Below are 25,472 nucleotides of genomic sequence, written 5' to 3'. Positions count from 1 at the left end.
ACCCCGCATCCACCCCTGTCGTAATCTGCATGTTTAACATGCGACATACTACACTCAAAGGCTGACTGCTGCTGGCCGTGCTGGCTAGCAACACAAACGCAGCTCTCTCGCTGTATTACTTACGTAAGAAAAGAAAAGTCAATCTAGGGCGAATGCTGCCGCAGCATCCAGCACACATGTCGCGCGGCCGACTGTGGAGAGTGAAGATGCGCAGCAATAAATCAAAAGTAGATACGGCGAGCAGATATAGGCTGCTGCGAGAGTAAAAAATAAATGTTGGTAGTGTGGCTCTATTCAAGAAAATCTGGGTTCCCTTGACGGTGTGCTTAAAAGAACGCCAAAAAGCTCCTCTAAATTCCCGTTTGTACAATAAACGCCAGAGGCTAAATTTCCACCTGATAATATGCCAATTAACTTTAATCCGCAACTTAATATCCTTGGTTCACTACGAATTGCAAGATGAATTAAATTTTTCAAATACTTGATAAACTGATTAAATGCTGGGAGAATCGTTGTTTCCTCATGTATTAAAGTTTCAAGAAGATTTTTAACTTAGTGTACTTAAAATCAGCTAAAACTTCGAGCTTTTTAAATTCAAACAACCTCACATTCTTTTTTGATGTTCGCACCAAACTTATTAACTAAAAACTTTGTGTAATGGAGAGTAATAATATTGAAATTGTGGTACGCATTTAACTGATTTGTTCGTGTTAAGTATTGCAGAGAGCCAGAGAAAAGTAGAAAGTCCAGCACATCGTGTTTACTCACTCAGCGCGCCATCATCAAGTCAATGGACAGACAATAAGCCAGCCAATGCGTCTCCTGAGAATGGACAAATCCGCCCAGTGAGAGAGAGGAAAATAACACAGAGAGATTATGTACGCGGTCCTATAGTATACACACATCGCTGCCGTCTCCGCATCCAGAGTGACAATAAAGGAAAGACGCCGAAACAGATTCGGCACGCACATCGATTTTCGATCATCAAGCGTGTTTTTTAACAATTCTGCGTGCGGATTTGTGCGTCGGTGGACCGCGGACAAAAGAGGGAAAACCAAAGCGGTGCGGCAGCTTGTGGTTTCCGACTGGGGGGCTTTTTTCGGCAGAGAAACTTGGGCTGGGTGCGGCTTCAAGTAAAACAGGCTGGACGGAAAAGGAGAATCATGCGTCACAATTCTATTTTGCTTCCACCACAGCCGAATTCGATCCATCGGGTTCATCGTGCGATTATAAATGAGGGTCGCAATCCGTTTCCGGCGGTGCCCGGTCGATTCACCTGCCTGCGCTCGCAGACTAACCAGCCGCGGCATACGGACAGGATGCACGGGCTGCGACAACCGCATTCTCTGCATCCAGGCCGAGACAGCACAGGTTGCCAGCTGGATCGAATACGATTCGTTCGAACAGGACGAGCAGGGAAAAGGTATAAGGTTGGCGGAACACATTAATTCAGGAATGTGCTCCACATAAAGGACCGTCAAAAAAGAGCAAGAGGAATGTAACCGCAACCATGTGCTGCAAGAAATTATTGAGCTTAATAAGAAATGTTATTGGTATTTTAATGGTTCATACTCTAGAAATGCAATAAAAATAAGCTTCAGGAGATGGTAAAATAGTCAATACCATATAATATACTATTCCCGATATTTCATTACACTGAAGGTTTTTACCGCAAATATGCAAGGGTAAAAAGATGCCTTTATCATTTTAAATTTAATAAACGTTTTGCAAATAATAGCTAAACACTATTATTAGAAGAATCATGTTCTCTTTGTTTTGGTGATCCTGTTAAATGCCAGTGAAATTTAATCGCTAAGCAGATGGTAACAGAAAATTGTTGTAAATGTTTGTTCACATTTTTGTAAGAGAAATTTACATGATTTCGCTTTTTGTTCACACCCAATCGAATTTTCAACGCCTTGGGGGAAGCGAAATAAAACGCCAAACAAACGAGTCAATCGAGTTCGATTGAGTATTCACGAGGGCTCGAGGAGGAAATGCATGCACGCCAGTGTGGGGGCCATAAAGTTTCAATTGAAGCCGAAAATATGGGCCGTAAAAGGTGGCTCGCGTCCCCCTCGAGATTGTTGCCATTCGGTGCATTTTATATCCAGAGTAGGTCAAAGAATGGTCAATCTGCAGATGATCCTTGCCATTGTGCACTTTTCAGTGGAGGACGCTAGTTGGAACGAATCCAGTTTTCAGTCGAGGACGAGGAAGAAACAGTACTAAAATGGGTGGGTGGGTGGTGGCAACAAGGGTGGGTGTGCGGGAGGGCGGCGAACTTCCAGGCAGCCGGCACGTTCGACTTTTGGCTGCTTAGCTTCTCTCTCTCTCTCTCTCTCTCTCTCTCTCTCTCTCTCTCTCTCTCTCTCTCTCTCTCTCTCTCTCTCTCACTCACTCTCGCAGCACATCAGACTAGCTAGTGCTCACTATTGATTGTACGAAATTTATTTTCCTGTTAAAAACAAAAAGGCTGCTGCTCTCGCGCGTTATGCCCGCCGATCTCACTTGCTTGCGTGTTTGCTCCCCTTTCGTTCGCAGCATCCGAATTTTCGCCAATGCAAGAGCGGCTGATGTATATATTCATTTCAATTTGACACCAGTGGGTTGAAGGTCGCCTTTGAGAGACGAGCAAAGAGCTGGGAAATATCGGGTTTCCCACGTAGCGGAGGAGGCGTATATATGCGTAATTGATATCATTATTAACTCAAAAAGAAACGTTGCGACAGGTTGATTTGATTTCAGTTAACAATACTTTCGCACTTGCGACAGACTTGTTTACGAATTTTTTCATCCCAATTAAATTTAATGGAAAAATGGCTCTGAAAGTAATTGGTCTTGTTGACGTGGAATAATGATCTAAGAGATATTTTTTGTCGCCTGAAATAGTTTTTCTTTTCAATGTTCAAACTGACGTGCCAATCTTTTCGTAATCCTCGGCTTTTTTTTATCACCATCAATAATTTAATGGGAAATTTGGGCAATCAAAATTCCCTCGTTGTGAGCAGGAATATTTTGATATGAAATCAATGCATCAACGGAAACACTCGACACTAATTATACTTGGTCGCCGTGGTGAATGATGGAAATTGAATCCTAGCTCACTAATGTACAGCGGATGGGTGTATCGTGTTATTGGTTTAATGCATGAGGGGTTTTTGTGTGTACCTAGCACTCCGGCCAAATAGATCCAGCCGCCAGGGTTGGTTCACCGCCGCGGCCAACATAATTACGCAACACAGCCCGAGAGAAGCTGCTCTAATTTTGTATTCATCAAACAGACAGCATTATTCAAGACAAAAAGAAAAATTACGACCGAGCGAAAACGGAGATGGCCTAGAATTTTAGTGCCGTGGAGCTACTGGCTTGATTACATCATCACGCCAAGTTGGCAAACTCAGGGGCAGCTTCGGTTGCAATGATACTAATGATCTGAGAGTGGATTTTCGCTTGTTTTTTAGTCTTTTGTGGCGCGGCTCTGGTTGAAAGGAGTCCGGTGAGCAGATAAATGAGCACTATTTGTTTGGTTGATGCTGAGATGAGAAACAGACAGCAGTGTGCCTTTAGAAATAAAAGCGTGGCACCGCAATAAATTTAAATTGCACAGTTGGATTGAGTTTTTCACCACGAATTAGTCAACAAAATAGATTCAACTTATCCATATTGGTTTTAGTGACTAGTCCAAATATTAAAAAATATTGGAAATTTTAAAGTTTGCGGCTTACTGGAAATTGTCAAGTGAAGCTTCATCAAAGATTCTTTCAAACCAGAAGCATGAGGGACAAACTTCCTGTGCGTGGTTTGCGGCTACACGGCCGTGGCGCCGTGGCTTCCTTACCGCTGCAAAAAGCTCTAGCAGAAATTAGCGAAACGTTTGCAGCTCAAAGTTAAAAACGAGTGTTTCAAATTAGTTGGCAACTCTTTCTTTTCAATGTTAATTGAATTGAACTATAATTTGAAACATCTTGATTTGGATTCAGTTTTGAAAAGTTTTCGCTTCAGCAATTAGAAAGCGGACGACAATAGTCGTCTATTGTGTGTCAAAGTGACCGTTCAGACGTCGGAATTTCGTGTTGTCACACATCAGCCGCGTTCCAACAATGGCAGCAAAAAGGCGTTCATCATTTTGTCAGCGGCGACGACGAAATTGACTATACTCTATGGTGTGTGTCGGCGGGCGGGTGAGCGTGAGCACTTTTGCTCTTTTTTCCTTGGGCAAATTCTTTATTTTATCGCTTTCGTGGATTCCAGACACGTCTGTTCCGCCCCCTTTTTGCTAAAGTGCGAGCGAGCAGAGCACAGCCTCAGATAATACGCACCCCGCCGCTCGCCGTCATTTCATTCTATTTGCAGGCGATAATAAGGGCTGCCGTGGCGCCGTTCCGTCTCTAGCTGCCTTAGAAAATTTCGCTCAGCATTGATTTCGGCCTTTTCCGCTAATCAAACACGCTTTGATGCATGTCGATCGAAGTTTTTTTTTTTAATCTAGACTGTTTGGTTGCGATTGTGGTCGCGGAGGTAACCACAACTGAATAGGAGATTGAGACTGGCAGTCGCTCACAGGAATTGACACAAAAGATTTGCGTCGCAGATTTTTATCTGGGGCAAACCACTCTTCCGTTGGAATGGACTTTCTATTTAAAATCTGCGTAGAGCGCTTTTGCCGTGTAAATCCACCTGCAAAGTTCAAATTGAATGCTGCATCCGTGTGCACTTCTCTACAATCACAATCAAATCACGGAGCGCTTGAAATTTTTCTCTGCGATGCATTTGCAGAGGAAATAAAACACTTTCCCCTTGTAAATAGCAATTACGCAAATTGCGCGCAGATCAGAGAAGTGGAAAAGTTGTAGAGGCAGAGCGAAATATGATATTAACCTTCGCTTGGCTAATAGAACTCCATGTTTACCCTGGGTTCTTAATTCTGCTAAATTAAGATACATTTTAAAATTTAATTTAAGGATTTTTTATGAATTCAGAACACAGTGATAAAACCAGAAAACTTTAATGGGCAATGAGAATTTATTTTTCTTAACGTAACGATTCCAACAATAGTAAGAGTAAATGGTGTTTTATTGCAACAATGTAAATGACAGAGACAGCGGCTGTCAATCGCAAAAAGAGAGCAGTCTTCAAATACTGATGTGGTAAGGTAGATGAATGTTGTGTATGTTTCATTAAGTTTCTCTTTAGTCAATGTTGTTCATTTTCACGATCTGTTATCTCATGCAGGGAAATGTCAAGCAATTGGCTCGACGCAGAGTACATCGAGCGGTCTCCTGGCGGAACTTGCGACGACCCTGCCTTTCTAGACGCGTACACAACAGAGAAGTCTGTGCAAACATTTCCCTGGTCAGCGTTTTCTTTGCACGTATTCAAAGCAGCCGATAGGACTCGTTTATTTTCCCTCAGGGCAGTGTCGTACTGCGGGCAAAGGCAGCTGCTCGTGTCTTACGACGAGATGATTCTGTTCGACTTCCGCGAGGATGACGCCTGGGACAAGTGGCATGCCCACAGGGAGCGCAGGAAGCGGAAGGAGCAGCAGAAGTTGACGCACGTGCTGTCTGCACTCTTGTGGGCTGGCGTCGCTTACTGGATCACCTCCAGGTTGCTTATGCGATGAGTGATCGGAATAAAGACGAATGTCACCTTGATTGGCATTATATCGAATCAAATGTATAGCCACGATGGACTAAATCCCCGCGGAGCAGAGGCGAAATCAGCCGTGCTTTTACCTTTTTACTCGATCGCCACTATTTCCCGCTCGCTATCAACTGACTAGGCAGCGATTCATCGGCACCAAGGGACTCATTTAGCGAGACGCCTGCGTGAAATGGGTCAGAAAACGGTGGGCGGCGAGCGGTGTGTTTGTCGACTGCTCGCAGCACCACATCAAACGCTTAATTAAGCTGAATATATTGCCGCTGCTGATGGTGCTGCTGCTGCTGCTGCGCTCGCCGGCGATGGGAAACGAATGGCTCACGTGCGCGATGCAGCGGTAATTTTCGCTAACACCTGGATGCATCATCCTTCTCATTACTGAATTTAATTTATCAGCCTAGTTGGCAGTTTTATTTAATTTCGTCGCGCACAGCTGGTAATTGATTTATGTCGCAAAATGGTGCTCTGATTTTATTGCACCAAACATTTTGTAGTGTTGAAAGAGCGCACGAATAGTCATTGCACGGAATCAACGATGAGAAAATCTGATATTATTTTAAATATTAGTACTCCTAACTAAGCAATTTTAAAATGCAAAATCAATGCAATAATAATCATAGAGTTGTATTAGTTACATATATGGAAAAACTGGAAAGCACCAACATAGTTTCGGAATGAGAATAGCAAAAATAATATGAATTTTAGGAATATTTCACGACTGATAAGGTTTCCTTCAAACTTCCTTGATTTAAAATTGTAGCATCCAGAATGTAACAATTATTGCTAATGTTGTGAATAGATTTGATTCAGCAAAATCAATGTGATATTTATTATTTTAATTGTAACTAAATTATTTTCGTTGATAAATGTTCTTCAAAATATTTTTGCTTTTAATATTCCCTGCAACCAGTGTGTTGGCTCTCTGCGCAAAACCGCTCAGCATTTTGGAATGCAGTTGCTGTGCGAAACAAGCCAGATTGATCTTTTTTTGTATTCAGAAGGCGTGATCGAGGGCGAGACAGTTAGTTAATAAAACCATTTCCAGCAACTTTCCACGCCAGGTCCCAACTGAGGCTGGCTGTTGAGCTTCCAGCTTATCAAGATTTCCTCTCGATACAATTGGTGGGAGCGAATCGTCTGAGAAAGAGGGAATAGCCTGAAAAGGAAAGAAACTTTGGAAAACTCGTCAGGAGCGGAATGTTGGTGCGAAGCAACTGATTAACTTGAACAGGAGAAGGCGCGTCGGAATCAATCTGTTGTGATCAAAGTCAGAGCTGAATATTTTGGCCATGAGAGTAGACAGATAATGATAATGTTGTGGTTCACGAAAGAAGCATTAATATCTTCTTATTATCACCCATTCTTTTTATTCACGAATTTTAAGTTAAAGCATTTCAACCTAGTGATTGGCATGCTGACAAAAATTGCTGAACATTTCCCATACTAAAGGAAACCACCAGCAAAGCTTCAAATCAAGGTAGCGCATAGGTAAAATTCTGATCTTTTGAAAATAAGGTCAAGTAGAGATATAGGATAATAAATTCCATTTCATGAATCCTCCTTTGACTATACTTTCTTATGTTGGCTGGTAGAATGAGTTTCCAGCACAACGATAGTATTGTTTTACAAGTCTAAAAGTAGATTCTCCTCGTGGAAAGCTATTCAAAAACAAATTTGAAGCGTGTAGAAGAAGGTGCGGCTCTGTCTTCGCTTAGCAGTCGTATAATTTTTAAAGTCTTCAGTCTGCTCGGTGTAAAGTCAACAAACGCTCGTGAGTTTTATTCCTTCGCGTTCATTCGAGTCTGTATGTAGCTACATATATGCATGAGGAGGATGCGAGAGAGAACAAGGTGAAGGAGATCTCGCTTGAGGCGGTGGCTTTAAAGGAACTCGAGAGGAAGCTTGTTTTGCCGAGAGATTTGACACTGTGAATTACGGCGGCCGGGTTGACTAGTGGGCGAGACAATTCCAGCTCTCGCTTTTGTCAAATTGCACGTTCGGGCGTTGGCACACGTGCCCCAACCGAGATCTGCATTTCTATATGTGGAGCGGAAAGGAGCGAGCGGCTCCCACTCGCGCTCTAACCATGCAATTTACTGACTGGAAAGATATAGATTGATGCGGGAAATTGGTGTTTGTGTTTCAAAGAGAATGCTTGCGTGGGAGGGAAATGTTCCAAGGAGTTAAGATAACAAAGTAAGATGTCGGAGTGCCTGGCTTTAAGGGCTGAAACTGAATTACATTTTATTTTCTGTGCAGATGGTCACAGCAGGAGATTAACGTAAATTTTTACACCCCACAATACTGCCAAAGAAAATGGATTGGATCCATCTCCAAAATTTCATTGGCATACATTTTCTAGCTAGCCAACATATTCTCCCCCTTTAAGCAGTATTTCCCAGATGTGTTCCTTATGACCGTGAAAAACAGTTGAGTTTCAGTTTAACAAAATAAAATATTTTCATTTTCAATAATGAATTTGACGATAACGCGAAATAAAGAAACCTTTCCAGTTTTTAATTCGCAGCAACCCAATGAATTTGAATATTAACGGTGAAAATTGTACCAAATTTCACGCGTAACGAGATTCACTTCGCATTTAAAAAGAGGGCGCTAAACTAGCATTTCGTCCCAAAACCACTTAATATATCCGCGACGACGCTCAGAGAAATTATGTCGTGCCACACAAAGTCGCCGTGGTGATAAGTGTGAATAAAAGTCAGGCTACTCACTCTGCATTTGTTTCTGGCGTTGGCAGATCCCCAATGGTGGTGAGGGTGAGCGTGCTCCAGTAGAGCGAGCCCAGGTATTTGCGACTGAGGGTGGCGTAGTCGCCGGGCCTATACGGATACACCCACTCGCCCTGGAAGCCCTCGGCCTCGGACAGCAGGAAGTAGAAGCAGCCGAACCAGTGCGCCAAGATCAACAGAATGTGCACCAGGTTGACCACCCGCCACAAGTTCGGGTACACTGTCCGCGACTCAACCATGTAGTAGTAGTCGTAGATGCGGTACACCTGCAAATATCAGCATTTGTTTCTTATGGTTAGTATTTGCTGGAGAGTTTTTAAACTAAACTAGATTTGTTCAAATTGTCACTTCATATCAAGATAATTGAATTTACTTTTCTAAAAAGAAAAGTCATAGTTAGTCACCCTTATAAGCTTTGATAGTGGAAATTGGGAAAATATTGTTAGTTTGAATTGCTGTTCTGGATTGAGATGAAGTTTTTTAATCTTTCTGGTATTTGCACTGCATACAATATATATGAGTTCGGAAGTATTAGTTGCTCCAACTCATGTGGCTTTAATTAAAAATAAAGCCGGTCTTGCGTAATGGCTTACGTTGCAAACACAAAGGCACATTTAGATATTAATGCCAGAGAGAAATAACCGCTTCCCTAACGGACACAGTGCTGTGTGAACTGTGAACACGTGTGCTACTTTTATGAACATCTAGATAAAATTAGTTTCGTGTTTATTTGCATATTAAATTTTCATGAGTGGCTAGCATATAACCATAAAAGTCGACGGAAACAACAAATCCGTTTGGGAAAGTGCCCAGTCATGCTCGTCTGTTTCCCAACACTCGCGGCACAAATACAAACTTTGCATCGTTTTTGTGCACTCGCGCAGAGCGGATTTTAATTACACCATACACAAAAACATCTACTTTAAACACGCCAAAAGGGTTCCCTTCCATGTTACAAAAAAATCAACCCCGGGAACGATACTAAACAAATTAGATTTGTTTCATAATCTGATTTAAATATTTTTGCCCAGCAGTTTCATTCATTTTTGCTTTGAATTTGGTTAGTGAAGCGAGCAGCAAAAGTAACCAAATCTGAAAATGACGCACATGTCAGCTGAGATGGGCCTTGTGTGGAAACGAATATTTCATGCTAGTTAACAACACGGTCAATAAATCAAGCAAAAATAAGTTTTAATAAATATATAAAAAGAAATTTGAAAATGCATATCAACACAGAATATTAAAACCCCGTACCTTTAGGAATCGCGGGAAGCGCAGGATGGGGTTGATGCCAAGGTTAAACTGGAGCAGGTCGAGAGGCGTGAGGCTTGAAACGTCGAGCACAAAAGCGCGCGAATTGATGTAGTGGCTAGCGAGCTTCTTGCTATTGTACACCATGAGGCCCTGCTCGAGGTAGCCAGTCCTGAATTGTACTGCGATATCGAGTAAAAAAATCACATCGGTGAAGGCATCCAAGATGAACCAGGTCGGTTGCATGGTACGCTGCAGCTCGGGGAAACTCTGGCGAACGATCAGCGTCCAAAGGTTGTAAAGCACGCACATTGTCAGCACCATCAGCCAATAGAAGTAGAAATTCTCGTCTGGGTTCACTACGCTCCGTTTTTCCTGCTGCAATTTCCGCCGCCGCCTCGCCTTTGCCTGAACCTGAGAAATGGTGTTCCCACCGGAGCCGCAACCACCCTCGCTGTCCTCTCCCGCGTCCATGGTTTCCTGAAACACACGAGGGGACTTGAAAAATCATTCTGGGCACATAGCATCATTTAACTTGCAGCACTTTCACATAATCCATTACACGGTCGATTAAATTACTTTCTTTGAATCAATCAAATTGAAATACATCCATGGTATTTTATCATGAAAATTAATTTAATTTTCTCGCCCTTACATAATGTTAATTTCTAGCGAAGAGAAAAATATCACTTAAATATTTTTAAGGTCGAGTTTAAATGTTAATTGAGGTCAGGGAATTTCCACCGGTTCGGAGGGGCTGAATATAGCGCTCAATAATCTTTTTACTGTCTCGCCAGAGTAATTTTTCAGCTTCAGCAGCGTTTACTATACGGCTCCTAATAAACCGGTCAGCAAAACGAAAGCGGCAATAACGCCATCATTTTTTATTACAGCAACCGCCGAGTGATTGATTTTACTCGCTCGACCCATCCGTTCTCGCTGTAAGCGTGTCTGCCGCGCAATAAATCTGCCAGCCTCACTAATTCCCACAACCGCAGAAATTGTGCGTCAGCCCCGTTTGACGAGTGACAACAAATTATTTTTACCTGTTGTTCGGCGACCTGTCTCGTGGAGAAGCGCTTGAGAAACGAGTCTTCTCTCTTCAGCGGCGGCTTCTTCTGGATCGTAGTGATTGCCCCTGACAGCTGCACGGTCGTCCGCAGCTTCATCCATCGCTGATTGCTCTTCGTTCTACAAGCAAACGGCATCACGACGCGTATTGTTAGTTGAGTAATTTGCCACGACAGCCGTCTTTGAGGAAAGACCTGGACAGACTGTGGCAAGAATTGTGAAGGGATTCGAAAATCGGTAGTAGGAAAAGGCAAAAAAGCGTCATAATGACAAAACACAAAAAAATTTAAATCTAACGAATTCATTGGACGAAAGTGTGTGCATCGTGTCGTTAAAAATCGTGACTATGCAACCTGCGCAACACCTACGACAACACGGTTGCCTGGGAACTAAATTTTGATTGCTTCTAAAGGACTTCACCAAAATAACGATGTTGTGCTCATTAAAGTTAAAATTTTTTGAGCATTAATTTTTTCCACGAATGGAAACACAAAGTTAATAGTTGAACGTTAAAAAATAATCAATCCATTTAAAGCAGTTTTTAGTGATGACCTTTAAAAACCAAAAAAGTTATCATCGGTTTTATCCCTTCACGCTTCTTGTGGTCAACAAAAATGTTATTTACAACAAAAATTGGGATTTATTTTTAAATTGTTATTTACAAAAAACTTTTAATCAAGTTTGAAAACCTGTTGAGGGGGATCTGTATAAATATGAATAGACTCTAAAACGCAATAGCAACGACAAATTAGCGTGATTCATGAATTCATTTCAAGGTATTTATAACCCAAACACTGTTGGTGTGAAAATGCTGCGTATAATCGACGTTACTGAGCAAGCAGAACGTGCCTTGATGCGTATTTCACGCATCAAGTGGCTCGTGTAATAACTACGCAGTTAATTTGATGCATACTGCGACGAGATATATATTGTGTGCAGTGGATCAAATTTTAATATATGTCTGTTTATGTGTCATGTTTGAAGTAATGGCCAACGCAAATGTCACCGCGTGTAGTGTTCAGAGTTTGGTCCAATTTCTGAGTGGCTATTCTGTACACAGAAGTCTACGCGATGCAAATTCGGAACCCATTAATGGTGTAGTTCCGAATTTGCAGCTCTAAAACAGGTTCTATCCGATTACAGTGTGTGAGATTTTTGTGTTTATGCGTGTTGTGTGGAACATAGAAATGGATTACTTTTAGGAGAAAGTAATTAAAAGTGTTAGATATTGATAACCATCTATAGATTAATGGTTCTGAATGATTTATGAATTCTAGTCAATGCAAACGGACAGTTCTAATTTATGCGGTGGCGAAACAAGGTCGGCCATTGAGGCGCAACTTGCTCGCGGGTGGTGTAATAAACACATTGATTAGAACACATAAATAATGCAGAGAGAGAGAGAATAATGAGAGAGCAACATACAACAACAACGAGAGTCTAAATAACCAGCTATGTACCATAAGTGGCTCTTAATTTCGATCGCGAAGCGTACATACACAGATCCAATCATCTGGGTCTGTCTCTCTCGCTGACTCTCAAAGGGTCTAATTTGCCAAAGCAGCAATATCATACTCCAATGCCCGTTTCAAGAGCTCCTTCGGACTATTGAATGTTGCGCCAAATTGAGGGGTGAGACACACCGAGTTAATATCTTTCATTCTTTATGTTAGATAAGCCAATTTTTATTTTTGGTCTGATTGCAAAAAATAATGCACTGGGTGAGTGCACTGGTCGTGATGTTACAAACATACGGTGATGCAGTTTGGCAGACTGACCTGCTTTTCCCAGCCACGCTTTCGGGATCTTTGCCAACTCTGAAAATGGATGCACTTTTAAAGAGACCCCGATTCTGTTTAAATACAAATTCCACGTTGAATTTCTAAATGAGCGATATGGACGAGAAAACTGGTGAATTGGCGTTAGATTAATTGCAGTTTTAGCAACGAAAAGAGAAGGAAATTTATATACGAGCAATCCGGAAAACATGAATTCACCAGTCTATGATTTTTGCATTATGGATATGGAAGCTAAGGGTGTGAGACATTTCAAGCGCCACTCTCCAGAATCTAATCAGGCCAGTTTATTGAAGATATTTGTTTGTGTATGTATTTATTTCTATTCAAGAACTGATAAACACACTTACGCTTCGTTTCTTCTTCAATAGCAAAAAATATTGTCACAAACAGAGAGGAGACAAGAAACAGGCGACGAGATTCACAAAGTAGCAAAGGTATTATCACCAGACGAGTATACAGATTTGAAGGTCACGAATGTACAAATGCAAAAATGTACAAGAGAAAAAGTACACACGGATCAAAACACATACATGAAAAATCGCTAGCAGCAATACAAAGTTTCCGGTCATACAAGAGTCCGCAATTCGGTCGGCAGTTGTATACACAGTGAGGATTAAGTCACGCATATCACAAATATCCAGCACCATCAACACCATGTACAGAGATAGAGATAGAGAGCAGGAGAGTATTTATAAAGAGATAGAGAGAACGAAAATCAGCAACCAGCAGGAGAGCAGTAGAGTAGCGAGCGGCACGCATTTAATGCGAACGACAGCGCACGTGGGCAGATTGCAGCAAATATATAGAAAAACAAACAGACCAGGAGAGATTAGAAAGAAACCGATAAATGTGACACAACGTTATTTGTATGAGTATACCAATATGTTTATGAACACGGATATGAGTTTATGTTTGTATAATGCTTTGTCATAGCTCTCAAGGCATGATTTTTTTGTGGGGCTAAAAGCAATGATTGCTGATTTGGATTTTGCTAGCAACATGGATACATTATTCTTAAAACCATGAATTTATTTACATGGGACGCAACATCTGCATGCTCGATCCTCCTTTGCGAATTCTAACTGTATTAATTGCTATATATGGGAATATTGATGATGCATTAAACCGTTACTCTCAAAAGTGAACTACAAATAATGCAACAACTTATGCACAAAAGCTATTGGGTTTGTGATTCTTGAATCAACTACTCGGTCAAGGATTTGAATTTAAAACAATCGCTAGTGAAAAAACGACTTTCCCTTCAATTGTATGGAATTCTTGGCGAGTTCAAAAATCAATTTTGAAATAGTAAAAAACTGCTTGAAAGAATCTTTGTAATAAACAGTTTTATATGGTTGCTCCATTTTTCCGTTCTAATGATTTTATTAAAAAATTTGACGAGATATAAAAAAATTAATTTTGGAAATTTGGATAAATCAATTTCATCGGCAGGTAATAATAAAAGTTGTAGAAGACAGTGGGTTAAAAAATTCCTTCTCAAGCCAAAAGTGAAATTAGATTTTTCTTAATCGGAAATAGAGCTGCTGCAGAGTGAAGAACCGAACGTCTTCTACTGGAATGATAATCAAGGCGTGCATGGCGTGAGAGCTAATCAGAGAGCGGGTGCCCTGATTCGATTTCTCTCTTTCTGATCGAGTCGCTCAGACTGATTGACTAAATTGCTCCGAATTGGCTATGAATGACTGATTACACTGACATTGGTGAGGTGGGGCACAAGGGCTAACCTCTTGATTTGCCGCAGGCGACCGTAGAGTGCGACAACAGCTCGCACATTGGCCCACTGACGTTCTCCTGTACTCTTTGACCTGTCAAGTGGGGGGTGGGGTGAGCACTGTCTAGATTCACCCCCTTTTCTGCTGTAAATACATCAGTATACATATGTAAAATGATGGAGATTAGCGCGTAACTGATTCCAACGACACAATTTGCCGATTATCAATTATTTAAACAAATAAATTAACTATATTTTTCGGTGTCAGTCGAACCGACAAAGTTGCCGTTGGAACGATTGCCCATTAGCGATAGTAGCGAATAATTAATTAACAACACAAAGTGAAAATGGTAAAAAAGTTACACCTTGTCACATGGCAAACTAGATATGATTGATAAATACATAGGACAATGTATTATGTATACTAGAATATTTGCAAAGAAGAGTGTTACGTGTTTTTACGCGATGGTGGTTATTTCAGCTTTGGAGTAAATGAAAATATGTGCTACTGCATAGATTTCTTTTCCACAGAGTTCAATTTGTCTCTAGCATGAAAATCTCTGTGTAAAAATGTTGTTTCTGTTGTCGGAAACGGGATCGGTAGTTTATGTTATGTCGCAACCGCCGCGTTCATACGCCCTACCTGTTTCCAGCGTTCGAGGAACTTCTGTCGGACGCGTCACTGCAGTGCCCTGAGCCGAGGGCTTCCTCCTCCCTGGACGTGCCCAGGGATGGAAGCGCCGAGCTCAGGTTGCTCTTCTCCTCTTGGCTGATGGACCGCGACGATGGAGCACTCGCGTCTGAGGAGTCACCACGCGCCACTGCGAACATTTTTATAGTTATTACAACACATTCTGCATAAATGAATAAAACAGATAGAATTAAAAAATTTACTCCAATGGGCTACACAAATTACGCTCACAGGAGCTCTGCAAATAATTTATATTATGGGTTAAAACCCTATTTACTCTAACATAATGCTCATTTAAACTACAAATGCCTTATTTCTCCTAATGTGATTTTCTTGACTTTAAATGTTTGTAAAATACGTAAAATAATATGACCTCTTTGGAGAGATAAAAACGAATTGAATTAAACCGATTTACAGCGATATATTTTAACCAGCCATCTAAAAATGTTTCTACATTCAATTCTATCTATCAACCTATCTATCATTAACTAGTTGTTAAATGGAAAGCCAAAGTTCACGGTGAATTTGCGATAGAGGATGATAGCCTTGGATTAAAAATGCCTGAAAAAAAGTATTTATAAAGCCCATGAAGCACTCTTTCTTTAAAGAAGAAAATATTAAAATATTACCTCTTCACAAACAAACATGATAAATTTGTATTAAAGAAAAAAAGTGGAAAATGTGTGATAGGTTAGGATAGAATGCTAGAGTGGAATGAATTTAAGGTTTGAAGCAATACAAGATTGTGGAAGGTTGCTAAATTTCCGGATTTTCTCATTCCATAACTTAATATATTCTATATGAGCGCACTGGGCATTCAAGTATTTTAATCTGATCACGTGTCAGGGTTAGGGTAATACCCTGACACATGAAACCACTAAAAAACAAAATTGATCAATTTTCCAGTTTGAGGGTATTTTTCATAGCGTGTCATTCACATTACTGCCTCTCACACGTTACTCATATTCAACCATCCGAAACAAAGCAAAGATGTGTAATATTATTACAACTCTATTATTTAATTTAACTCTCTGAATTCTTGCCCATTCAATTGACAAGCTAGTGTAGGCAATATCTGCTCTGCACAAAGTGCCTCTTCATGCAGCGATGCCATTTTGATGCGACGATAAATGAAGGGGTAAATTTCAACTCTCTCTTTGACATCCCTAATTTATACCTGCCACATTTAAATGAGGCGAGGACTAGGTGAGAGGAGTGTTTCTAAATGGCTCTCATTAAAATGCATGCAATGTAAACTTGCGAAACTGTTCATCACAATCTCAATTAAACCAGTAAGACGAGGCTCGCACTTCTTGTAAAAGCGGCTCTTGGGGAATTGCTTCAAAGAGAGCAGTGAATAATTGACACAGAACCAATTAAAATGAGGTGATTATGAATAATTGAAAAGAAGATATCAATATTTTACAAAAATAAAAAATTCCTGGAGTAGAACCGCATAGTTAAGTAATTTATCTTTGCTTTATCTGCTCTACCACGTAGTAGTTTTTTAGATCTGAGTAACGTGACAAATAAGTGTTGGAATAAAAGAAAATTGCTGGAAATGAGAAACGAATCGCAATTTTTATCTGCTGGGAATCACACCTCTTCCAGTTGGCCGACAAAAACAAGCGGCTACGCGGCTAGCTAGCTGTTCATAAAACTCGGCATCAGGCAGCACGCGCGACACCGAGGAGTCGCATTACCAAAACTTTTGCCCCCGAATCTTTTCCCCTTTGCAAGACCACAAACTTTTCACCAACTAGACTTTCCTTTTCCTGCTCCTCCCACCCGTCGATCCACCCACCCACGCCCGGCGAGCGGGCAAAAGAAAAAGAAATCGGACAGGAAACGAAAGCGTATGTATGGATTACTATACTCACCACCTTGGGCCCCCGCGGGCGTGGACGGTACCACGACTCCGGTGCTGTCGACCATGGCTCTGGCGCGGTGGTGACCCCGCGACGGTCCTGCCAGGGAACCCGAGCTGTGGGGAGGGGGAGGCGATGGTGACGAACAGTTTCCCTCAACCTCCTCCACCTGCGGATCAAAAGATAAATCGACGCATCACTCAACTGACAGTCACTTGGCAGTTCACAAAATATTTGCTTTCCGCTGGCAGATGGCTCGATATCTATGTGGTGCACTCACTCGTGTTTTTTCGTACGAGTGCGTGCATACAAATATATGATTGAAGCGGAACCGCGCACAGCGCTAGAATTTAAATAATTAGGACTCGTGCGACTTTTGTCAATGATAATATGAAGCACCATTTTGTTTTGTGCACATAGTTCGTGTTTTAATAGAATGGAAGCAGCGAGATGTTTTGTCAGATTTAACTAACAATGAACGTATCAAACTTATTTAAAAAAATTGCAAAACCGTGAATGATCAATGACTTGTAAATTAAAAATTTCAAGTTTTTGATGTCAAAGATTTAATCCTAAGAAAAATCGTTGTCTTGTCAAATTACAAAATATATTGTTTATTTACAATGAGCATAAAGTTTTTTAAATTCCTATAAAATGAAAAATAGAAATTTATAGTTCCATCTATGAACAAGATCACTAGGTAGTCATAATTTTTTAGTTAAAAACTTGTTAACATACAACTGTAGTAATTAACTCGACATTTTGAGCTGTTTATAACTAAGTGCAAATGTTCTGACAGAATTCACATTACTTGCTCTGTATGAAGTTACTCAATTTCAATTTTCTTTTAAATTTGACTAAAATTTAAGCTCTTGAAGAAAAATGGAGCAGCTTATAAGTTTTGTTTGGCAAAACCACCATAAACCCCGTGAAAATCGATCAACCGACTGACCAAAAGAGCAGAGGACTCACTTTGGGTCTCATGTGACAGGTCGATGATTGATTCGAAACATATCATGATGGAACGTGATATTCCCTTTTTTACAGCACCGTTATGTGCATTAAGGCGACTGGAAATGAATCTGCAAAAAAGTAAACAAACTCTTTCTTTTCAAAATGTAATATTTGGCTTCAAAAATAGTCGCGAGACTCTAAAAAATTGGAATTATTTAGTGTCCTTACCTTAACGCAATTTTATAGCGTTTATTTAGTTGGGTTATTTCATGTGAATGCAATTTTTTACCAATAGCCCCGTTTGCAATTAAAAAATATCTTCTTTAAAAAGATCGTTAAAGCCGCATTTGGTGGTATTATCAGTTCAAAAAGCTCCTGCTGCCTACGAGGATGTAATTGGATAATAAGTGATTGCTGTGTGATCTTTGAAAATTAGCAAACGTATGAATTGGACAACGCAAACCACTAGAACTTTAAAAATACTCCTTTAAAAAGTGAACAAGATAGCAGCACTAATAACATACTAATCAAATGTCTCACAATGCAAATTTAATGCATATAAACTTTGCAATGTGGGCCGTTATGGGACTTTAGCAGCAAAAGTTAATGTATATGTTAATCTCGAAAGAAAGAAATTATCAATAAGTTTCCCATAGCATTATTTACTCCAGCGTGAGTTGCCGAGTGTAAATTGCAGGAAGGAAGCGAATCCTAAGCAGCTATAAAAGTTTTATATTAATGAGTTTAGTGCGAATATCTCCGAATTTCCACTTAACTTGACATTTTCCTCAATTTAATAAGACTGGAAACGTTGCTGATTATTATTCCCATCAGGGGTTAAAATCGCACCAAGTCATCCTGTTCCTAATGAAGGAGGCGGCGTGAATTAAGGTGGGCGCCGCTTGGGAAAATTGCGTGCAGTTCCTCCAGCTTTAGCTGTGGTGGAGGCAAAAACAAAAAAAAATAATGAGCAGCGACGGCACCCAAAAAACCGAGCTGACGGCACCCAAAAAACCGAGCTGACGGCAACGGTGGGCGAGAGAGAGAGAGAGAGAGAGAGAGAGAGAGAGAGAGAGAGAGAGAGAGAGAGAGAGAGAGAGAGTTTGTAGGCGTCTGTGTGCCCGCGGTGGCGTTCCACGTAGCAGCGGTGAAGCTGAAACACAAAGCTCTCACTAGGAGTCTGCTGCAAATTGAATAACTCTGTGCACAGGTGCGAAATTTTCCGCAGAACGCATCCGGCTTAATTATTTCAAGAATTACTCGCACAAAGTTTACGTATTTATTTTCTGGTAAACATGAAGTCTCTGCAGGGTAAAATGGCATTTATCTACGTTATGCAGTACACTCGATTTCAAAGGAAATTCTTACTTTAAGACGTTTGCATCTCGCTTCCTCTTTAATTTCTTAATATACGAAGTCATGATTCAAAGCTGGGATTCTTTTAATGCTTTTACTGTGTTCCCTCACATTTCCTTTTTAAACTTCTCTTGAACTATATCAATTTCTATATTTACAACGAATCACATGATTCAAACTAGAGAAGCAAGTTACTGTCTGCAATAGAGGCTTCGAGCTCTTACTCTTTAATTTGCGAAAATGCCTTCGCCGCATCAATCTGGAAAAATTTCTAGAACATGAACACCAGAGATTCTGACAACGAAACATTGATACTGCTGCATTTGAACATTATTATATTGCAACCTTTCTGGCAAGCCCTTGCAGAAAAGTTGGCCTCTGCCTCAGACTCATGTGTGTGCAATATTAAGCTCATCACGTTTAAGTCTTCCGTTATGGTGGTGCATTGCAGGCGTAATGCCATTACCACGAATGCGTATGGTGTTATCTGCAAGCTGTTAGAGGAACGATCCACAAAACAAAACCAGCAGAAACCGCACTCTTCACCAAACACAAATTACATTATACGTTCCCGAAAGCGGATGAGAGTTTTACGTTGTGTAGCAACAGCAGCGACCTGAACGTAGAAAATGAAAAAAAGCAGCGGGATCTGATATCAACGGTGTGTTAAGCTGTCGGCAGCACACCCGCGAAAGCTTGCCGCCGAGATAAAAAGATGTGAAGGTAAAAAGGTGCGGAAGTGGTGAAGAAAGATCGGATAAAAACGGCTTCTTTTTCCTTTGAGCAGCTCTTTTTTTAACTATCAGGTGGAGCAATATTTCCAGCAAAATGAGAATTCTTTGCCAAAAAGTTTCTTCGCCAGTTGCGATTAATTTGAATTACGACGTGTATAGTTTTTGGTTAGGGTTACCATTAGCATAATTATTAGACACTACTTTCTTTTTTCAAGAAGAATCTGTGTAGCCTCACAGATTACGACGCAATGGCGCGCATCACCGAGGGCCGCGTGCACTGCGCCGACGACCCGCTGCATCCGCGGCTGCAACAGCCATCAGCGCGCACCGAGCTCGGCCAAAATGCATTTGATTATCGAGTCGTTGCGGAATGGAACTCTGCCCCACCCATTACGAAGGACTGTTCGGCGGCGCAGTTTCCAGCAGTGCGTAAGGCGTACGCGAGTGCAAATTTTTCTTCTAGCATAGGCCCATGCCGGCTATGCGCTCCTGGGTAAAGTCTTAACGAGATGTTTGCCAGGTTTGCTGCCTTTTCTCACATGTTTCATATAATTTTGACGACTTGTAATAACATGAATGTTTGAGAATAAACAGCAATATAATATATAAAATAATTTTAAAATTAATAACATAAAAAAGGGATTTGAAACAGACAGTTTTTGTTTTAGTTCTTACAGTGAGATACATTGTGCTTATATGTCTAGAGCAAATATATCTTCTGAGGAAAAAATATCGCTCGTTGCCAAGGTAGAAGTTAATGAATTGGCCTTTGATGTAAGATACCACGCGAAAATAATACTGCACACACTCCAGTGATTAAGTAAACAAACATTCTGCTGCACCGTTTTACCCTGCCAGCAGTGCCACCGCGAACAAAGCGATTCATTGAAATAAATTCGCATTATTTTACCCATGCATTCAGATCACGTTCACAGCGCGGCTGGATGCAGCCAGGGTGAGAATTGCGTTTTGCTCTGGTGGTTCTGAGCTTGGTTATCCACACAAAGTGCATATCTATGCGCGGTGAAAAGCCTCTCAACAGCTGCACCGATTTGTTTGTAGACATGTCATCACGCGCGTTCAGAATTTCCTCAAGCTCAGATTCGCTCCAGTGTTTTTGTCGTGCTGCAGCTTAACTCTCTCCCTTTTATTGCCGCCCGCGCCCGATGAATAATTGCTGAACAATGGGTGTGTTTAGAGTAAAGTAGGTCGGCCGGCCAGCTCGGCGTGCGCTGGTGTGCTGCGAGGACCATAAAAGCCGTCAGGATGTGGCTTTTTAGAATCTTGCATGGCACACGGCGGCATCCTTTGAGCGCGCTATGCGCTGTCTGCCGGCGAGATTTGCGTTAAAAATAGACACCGATTACCAACAACACGAGCACCCTCGATTTTCGCACGCCGTTACATTCTCTCAGTTTCCGTTTAAGAAAATAATGGTCGGACAGATTAAATTATTCCAATAGTTTTAGTTACAAATTGATCATTTTTATGGTTCAGCAGGGCTATTTTGCCATATGCATCGCCATTTCCAGACAAATAAACGCAAACATCAACATAATTGTTTAAAAAAGGGTGAGATGTTGGTTCAATAACTTTCGAGGAATTGTTCTTTTAAGAATTCTTAAAACTGAAGTTTGAAGACAGGTCGGGTGAGGTTGCAATATTTCTTTTTCAGTTGACACTCTCTTAAACTCTTTGAAATAACAATTAAATTATTCATTGAGTGGAAATCTAGAAGGTTTGATAAAATGGGATATGAGAAACTGCTGACGAGTCGTCAATGGCAACTTATTATTTAATATTCTTTATACACGTGTTTCATAAATAATAAGATTCACGGTAGTGGTTTAAAGACAATTATTGGCTACAACTGCATGTTATACATACCAGATTCAATATTTCCTTTCAATCTTGAGGGTAGTTCTTGATTTACGAGAAGGAGAATTCTCCTTTCATTCAGTCGATGTCAATCTTTGCCGATTTAAGTGGTTGGAAAGGCACTTCCGTCGATTTCTCGACAGCTTTAGATGATTTTGGAAAGTTGAAATTTCCTCGTTAAACATTAAAAGAGCATAAACATTTGAGATTATTAAAAATTGAGCTCATTTGCTGATTTTGGAGTCTCAGAAACGTAGGAGAAAGAAATTTGTTAATATTTCACAGCTCTATTGATCGTAATTCATTTTTATTTTTGGCTTTTCTAACAGTGTATCCTAAGTTGCGTGCATTTGCATGTTTCAAGATATTAAATATCAAGAAGCACGACATAAAAATAGTAGGAGGAAGGAATTATGACTAGTGAATTAGATTGGATTTATTTTTATCTAAATCGCTAAAACTTTGAAGCGTGATTGATTCTCAGTCACTTAAACAAAGATGATAAAAAATTTCAAAACTTCAGTCGTAATTTCCGAAATAGGCCAGTTTTCATAGCTAAGGCTATTTTGTAAGAGTCGTGTGTGCGCAGTTTTCTACGTGTGGAGTCTCACGCAAACTTTCCCCCAGCTAAAATTACATGCGATCGGATAAAGGCCAATTTTTGAAAAAGCGCTCCCAGTCCGAGAAGTAGCCAATTAAAATCTCTCAGACATATTTTAATTAAGAGCACAAGGGGCTGCTGTGGAAAGAGAAGAAAGTGGCCGGGGTGGTTCTTTTCTTTTCGCTGCTGCTTTAATTTGCGACTCCTTTGTGCAGTTCGGCCGGGAGGAGTAAGAATGCCGCGCTCGATGGGATCAAACGGCGAAGGAGAACTTCAGCCCTCGGCGGACAAGCAAAGACACACAAACAAGAAAACACGTCGGATAGACACCGAAGGGCCCCTTTTTTGTTTGCATGTCAATGAGCATCCATCTGAAACCGTGAAATATCGCACCCGAATAAGAGTCCTGTGCGCCAGTCCCGACGGAAAACCCGTGCCACATCAGATCTCTTCCATCAGAAAACGGCGGTGAAGTTCTCAAAGACGACAAACTTTCAACACCACCTACCGAGAAAAATCCATAGTACTCCCACTTTGTCAATGTTACGCTCTGAACTTTGCATTTTGAGTGTATTAGAAACAACATTACCTAACAGCCATGATCGAATTTTGAGTAAAGATGAGGACGCACTGGGCTCATCATGAGTTCGAAGTAAGTAAGACATAAGGACCGCGCGTTCAGTTAAATCAAATATTTTTCTGGTTCACCCTATTATCTAAACGCCTTAAAATGTACGCGACTTTTGGAGTTTCGAGCAATTGAAGTCGGTTGGGGAAAACATCTTAATAAATTATTTTTTCTCAAATAGGTAATTTTTTTCGAGAAATCATCTTACCTATCTTCGACAAACAATGCTGATTTTCGCCGGATTTAAAAACACAATTAGCTAAATCTTTGCAAAGCAAAACTAAAAGTGGCATATTTAAATTTAAACTTAAAAAAAAGTTAACAAACTGTGGCCCAACAAAATACTTGTTAATAATGTCTTTTGCTTTTGTAACAGCAAGGAAATCTTAGAATTCCAGTTGCCAATCCCGGTGGGTCTAGGTAGAATCCCGATGGATTCAATGTTATATCTCCCTATGCCTTTTAAGTTCCTAAAAACTTCGGAATAAATTATTTCGTCTGATATTCATTTTGCATGCAAAAATTTTGAAGAAAAAACTGACAAAAATATAATACGATTTTTAAAACCCATTCATTTTCAAATTGTGATACCCTGTTACAACTCACACTAATTTCATTCCTAATTTGACCTTCGGTGCCCTCTGAGCTGTTGAGCATTAAAAATAATAATGGTGGTGCAACTACTGGCATCATATCTTTAAACAATACAGCCCCATTGTGAAAATTCCTTCTTGAAGCAAACCCTCGACACAAAAGGTGGCGAGAGAGAAAACCCCGAGTTGGTGCGGCGTCTGGTGGTTTGGGTTGGGTAGAGTGCGTGTGTGGGTGCTGTCTTAGTGTTTTATTTTCATCTGACTCTGCGCTCATCGATCCCGGCAGCATCCCGAATCACCCGCTGAGTGAGTGTATGTGTTCGCATCCTCCAACAATTGCCGGTCGAATTTCCCTGGTCTACAAATTCGTTTATTGGCCCCTTCGACTTTCTGTCTAGCCAAATTTGTATACCAAAAGTTGCAAACGAGACTTATGTGGGCACCTGTTTTTTTTTTTTTGCTTTGGCCATTTGTAGTAAGCGCGACGGCGTGATCGCTTTTTGATGAGAGGTAGGCAGTTCTCCTCTTCAATGCTGCGTGGAATGTTGAACATATTAAATGAATTTCAATTGTGAAGCAATTTTATTAATGTGACTCTTGACTATTGGGAATTGGGAATAAAATTGTTTACTGAATATTACGCGCATCGCGCATTCCGTTCGGTCATTTTATTCCTGTGTTGATTCCCATGAGTCATGCTATATTTTTCCTAAACTGGATTTAAAAAAATGCAAACGTAATTTTTGGACCAATGCTGTATTTTGAGTTTTCCTCCAAAATGATTTACAACAATAACCAGCATCAGCAACAATAGGAAAAAGGTTTAATCCACAATACTAGGTCAAAATTCGCAAATTGGACAGCATTTCTGTTGCTCCGAGAGGGTCCGGTGCGTGTCATTTTATCTTTCTTTTCTCGGGTTGCTCTCTCTTGAGAGTTTTGCTTGGACGGAAGGACAGGAAGGTGTTGTTCCTAGTTTAGAACTTTGGTCGCTGCACACCACCCATGCCTTTTTTCCTTGCTTTTTTGCTGCGCCTCTTCTTTCCAAGGAATGGGTGCTTGGCATACGACAGATATCACCACTTCACGCGAGTCCGTTTTCTTCCAAAGAACAATGGACGGACACAAAGGAGGAGGCAGCCACTTAACCTGCACCGGAATGCGATTTAATAATGTATATACGAGGCACTTGGCGCGTGAAAATAGAATAGCCCTCACAGCATAACTGAATTAGTTCGTGCAAAAATGTGGAGAAGAGAGCCATTGGAAGAGCACGTAAACCGGGCATTTTAACTTCGCTTAAAAATTTAATCTGAAGATTTATTTCGGATATTTGAAGATGGTTTTTATTAAATTTCTTAAACCATTATTCAATGTCCTCGCTGAGTTGTTTTATTCTTAAAACACCGTGGAAAAATCTGAATTTAGGTTTCTCAAGATTAATTTAATGGTTTGGCTAATGTTCGTATAGCATGCACTCTTTCAAATACATGGTTTTGGTCTCCATCGCCCTTCAAGGAATCGTAGCTTGAACCACTTTTTTAAAGTATCTCCCGTAAATTTAACGATATTTTCCTACCGATTAATAGCTGTAACGTCTTGCAGCTCTGTACCGCATTTTCATCTTGAGTGGTTTGACAAAGAAACAATTTCCGCTGAGCTAGCGAATCAGAATCCGTTCATGTTCTTTACGTACGAACTCAAATCCGTCGTAAATACGTTTGCGTTTCCAAGATTTGCATTCTTCGCCATCGTCGACGTCGTCGCAGAGAAGCAGAAGCAGCAGCACTTAAGAGACATTTTCTCATTATGAAGTTTCCATCCGAGGCTGTTTGTAGCGAGCCAAAGTTAATTTATTCCTTCCATCCCAGCGAGTCTCAGGCATTGCCAGTGACTGCGTAC

At 40.7% G+C, this 25,472-nt stretch overlaps 1 protein-coding gene across 11 annotated transcripts in view; it reads right to left on the bottom strand.

Moving 5' to 3' along the window:
- LOC135935136 (uncharacterized) overlaps nt 1–25,472 on the bottom strand; it is a 101,075-nt gene that overhangs the window by 15,565 nt on the left and 60,038 nt on the right. For 5 of the 11 annotated variants that reach the window (XM_065477224.1, XM_065477230.1, XM_065477231.1 and 2 more), the window contains 8 exons: nt 16,839–16,995; nt 14,911–15,088; nt 14,281–14,412; nt 12,883–12,894; nt 12,515–12,553; nt 10,712–10,856; nt 9,669–10,145; nt 8,397–8,680 (listed from right to left, as the gene is read on the bottom strand). In XM_065477224.1, coding sequence (XP_065333296.1) covers nt 8,397–8,680; nt 9,669–10,145; nt 10,712–10,856; nt 12,515–12,553; nt 12,883–12,894; nt 14,281–14,412; nt 14,911–15,088; nt 16,839–16,995 — 1,424 coding nt within the window. The remainder of the gene's footprint in view (nt 1–8,396; nt 8,681–9,668; nt 10,146–10,711; nt 10,857–12,514; nt 12,554–12,882; nt 12,895–14,280; nt 14,413–14,910; nt 15,089–16,838; nt 16,996–25,472) is intronic. The other 6 variants (XM_065477225.1, XM_065477228.1, XM_065477226.1 and 3 more) reach the window with 6 other exon arrangements.

This window comes from Cloeon dipterum, chromosome 2, assembly GCF_949628265.1.
Source record: "Cloeon dipterum chromosome 2, ieCloDipt1.1, whole genome shotgun sequence".
Lineage (NCBI taxonomy): Eukaryota > Metazoa > Arthropoda > Insecta > Ephemeroptera > Baetidae > Cloeon > Cloeon dipterum.
This window is presented reverse-complemented; position numbering and strand designations above follow the sequence as displayed.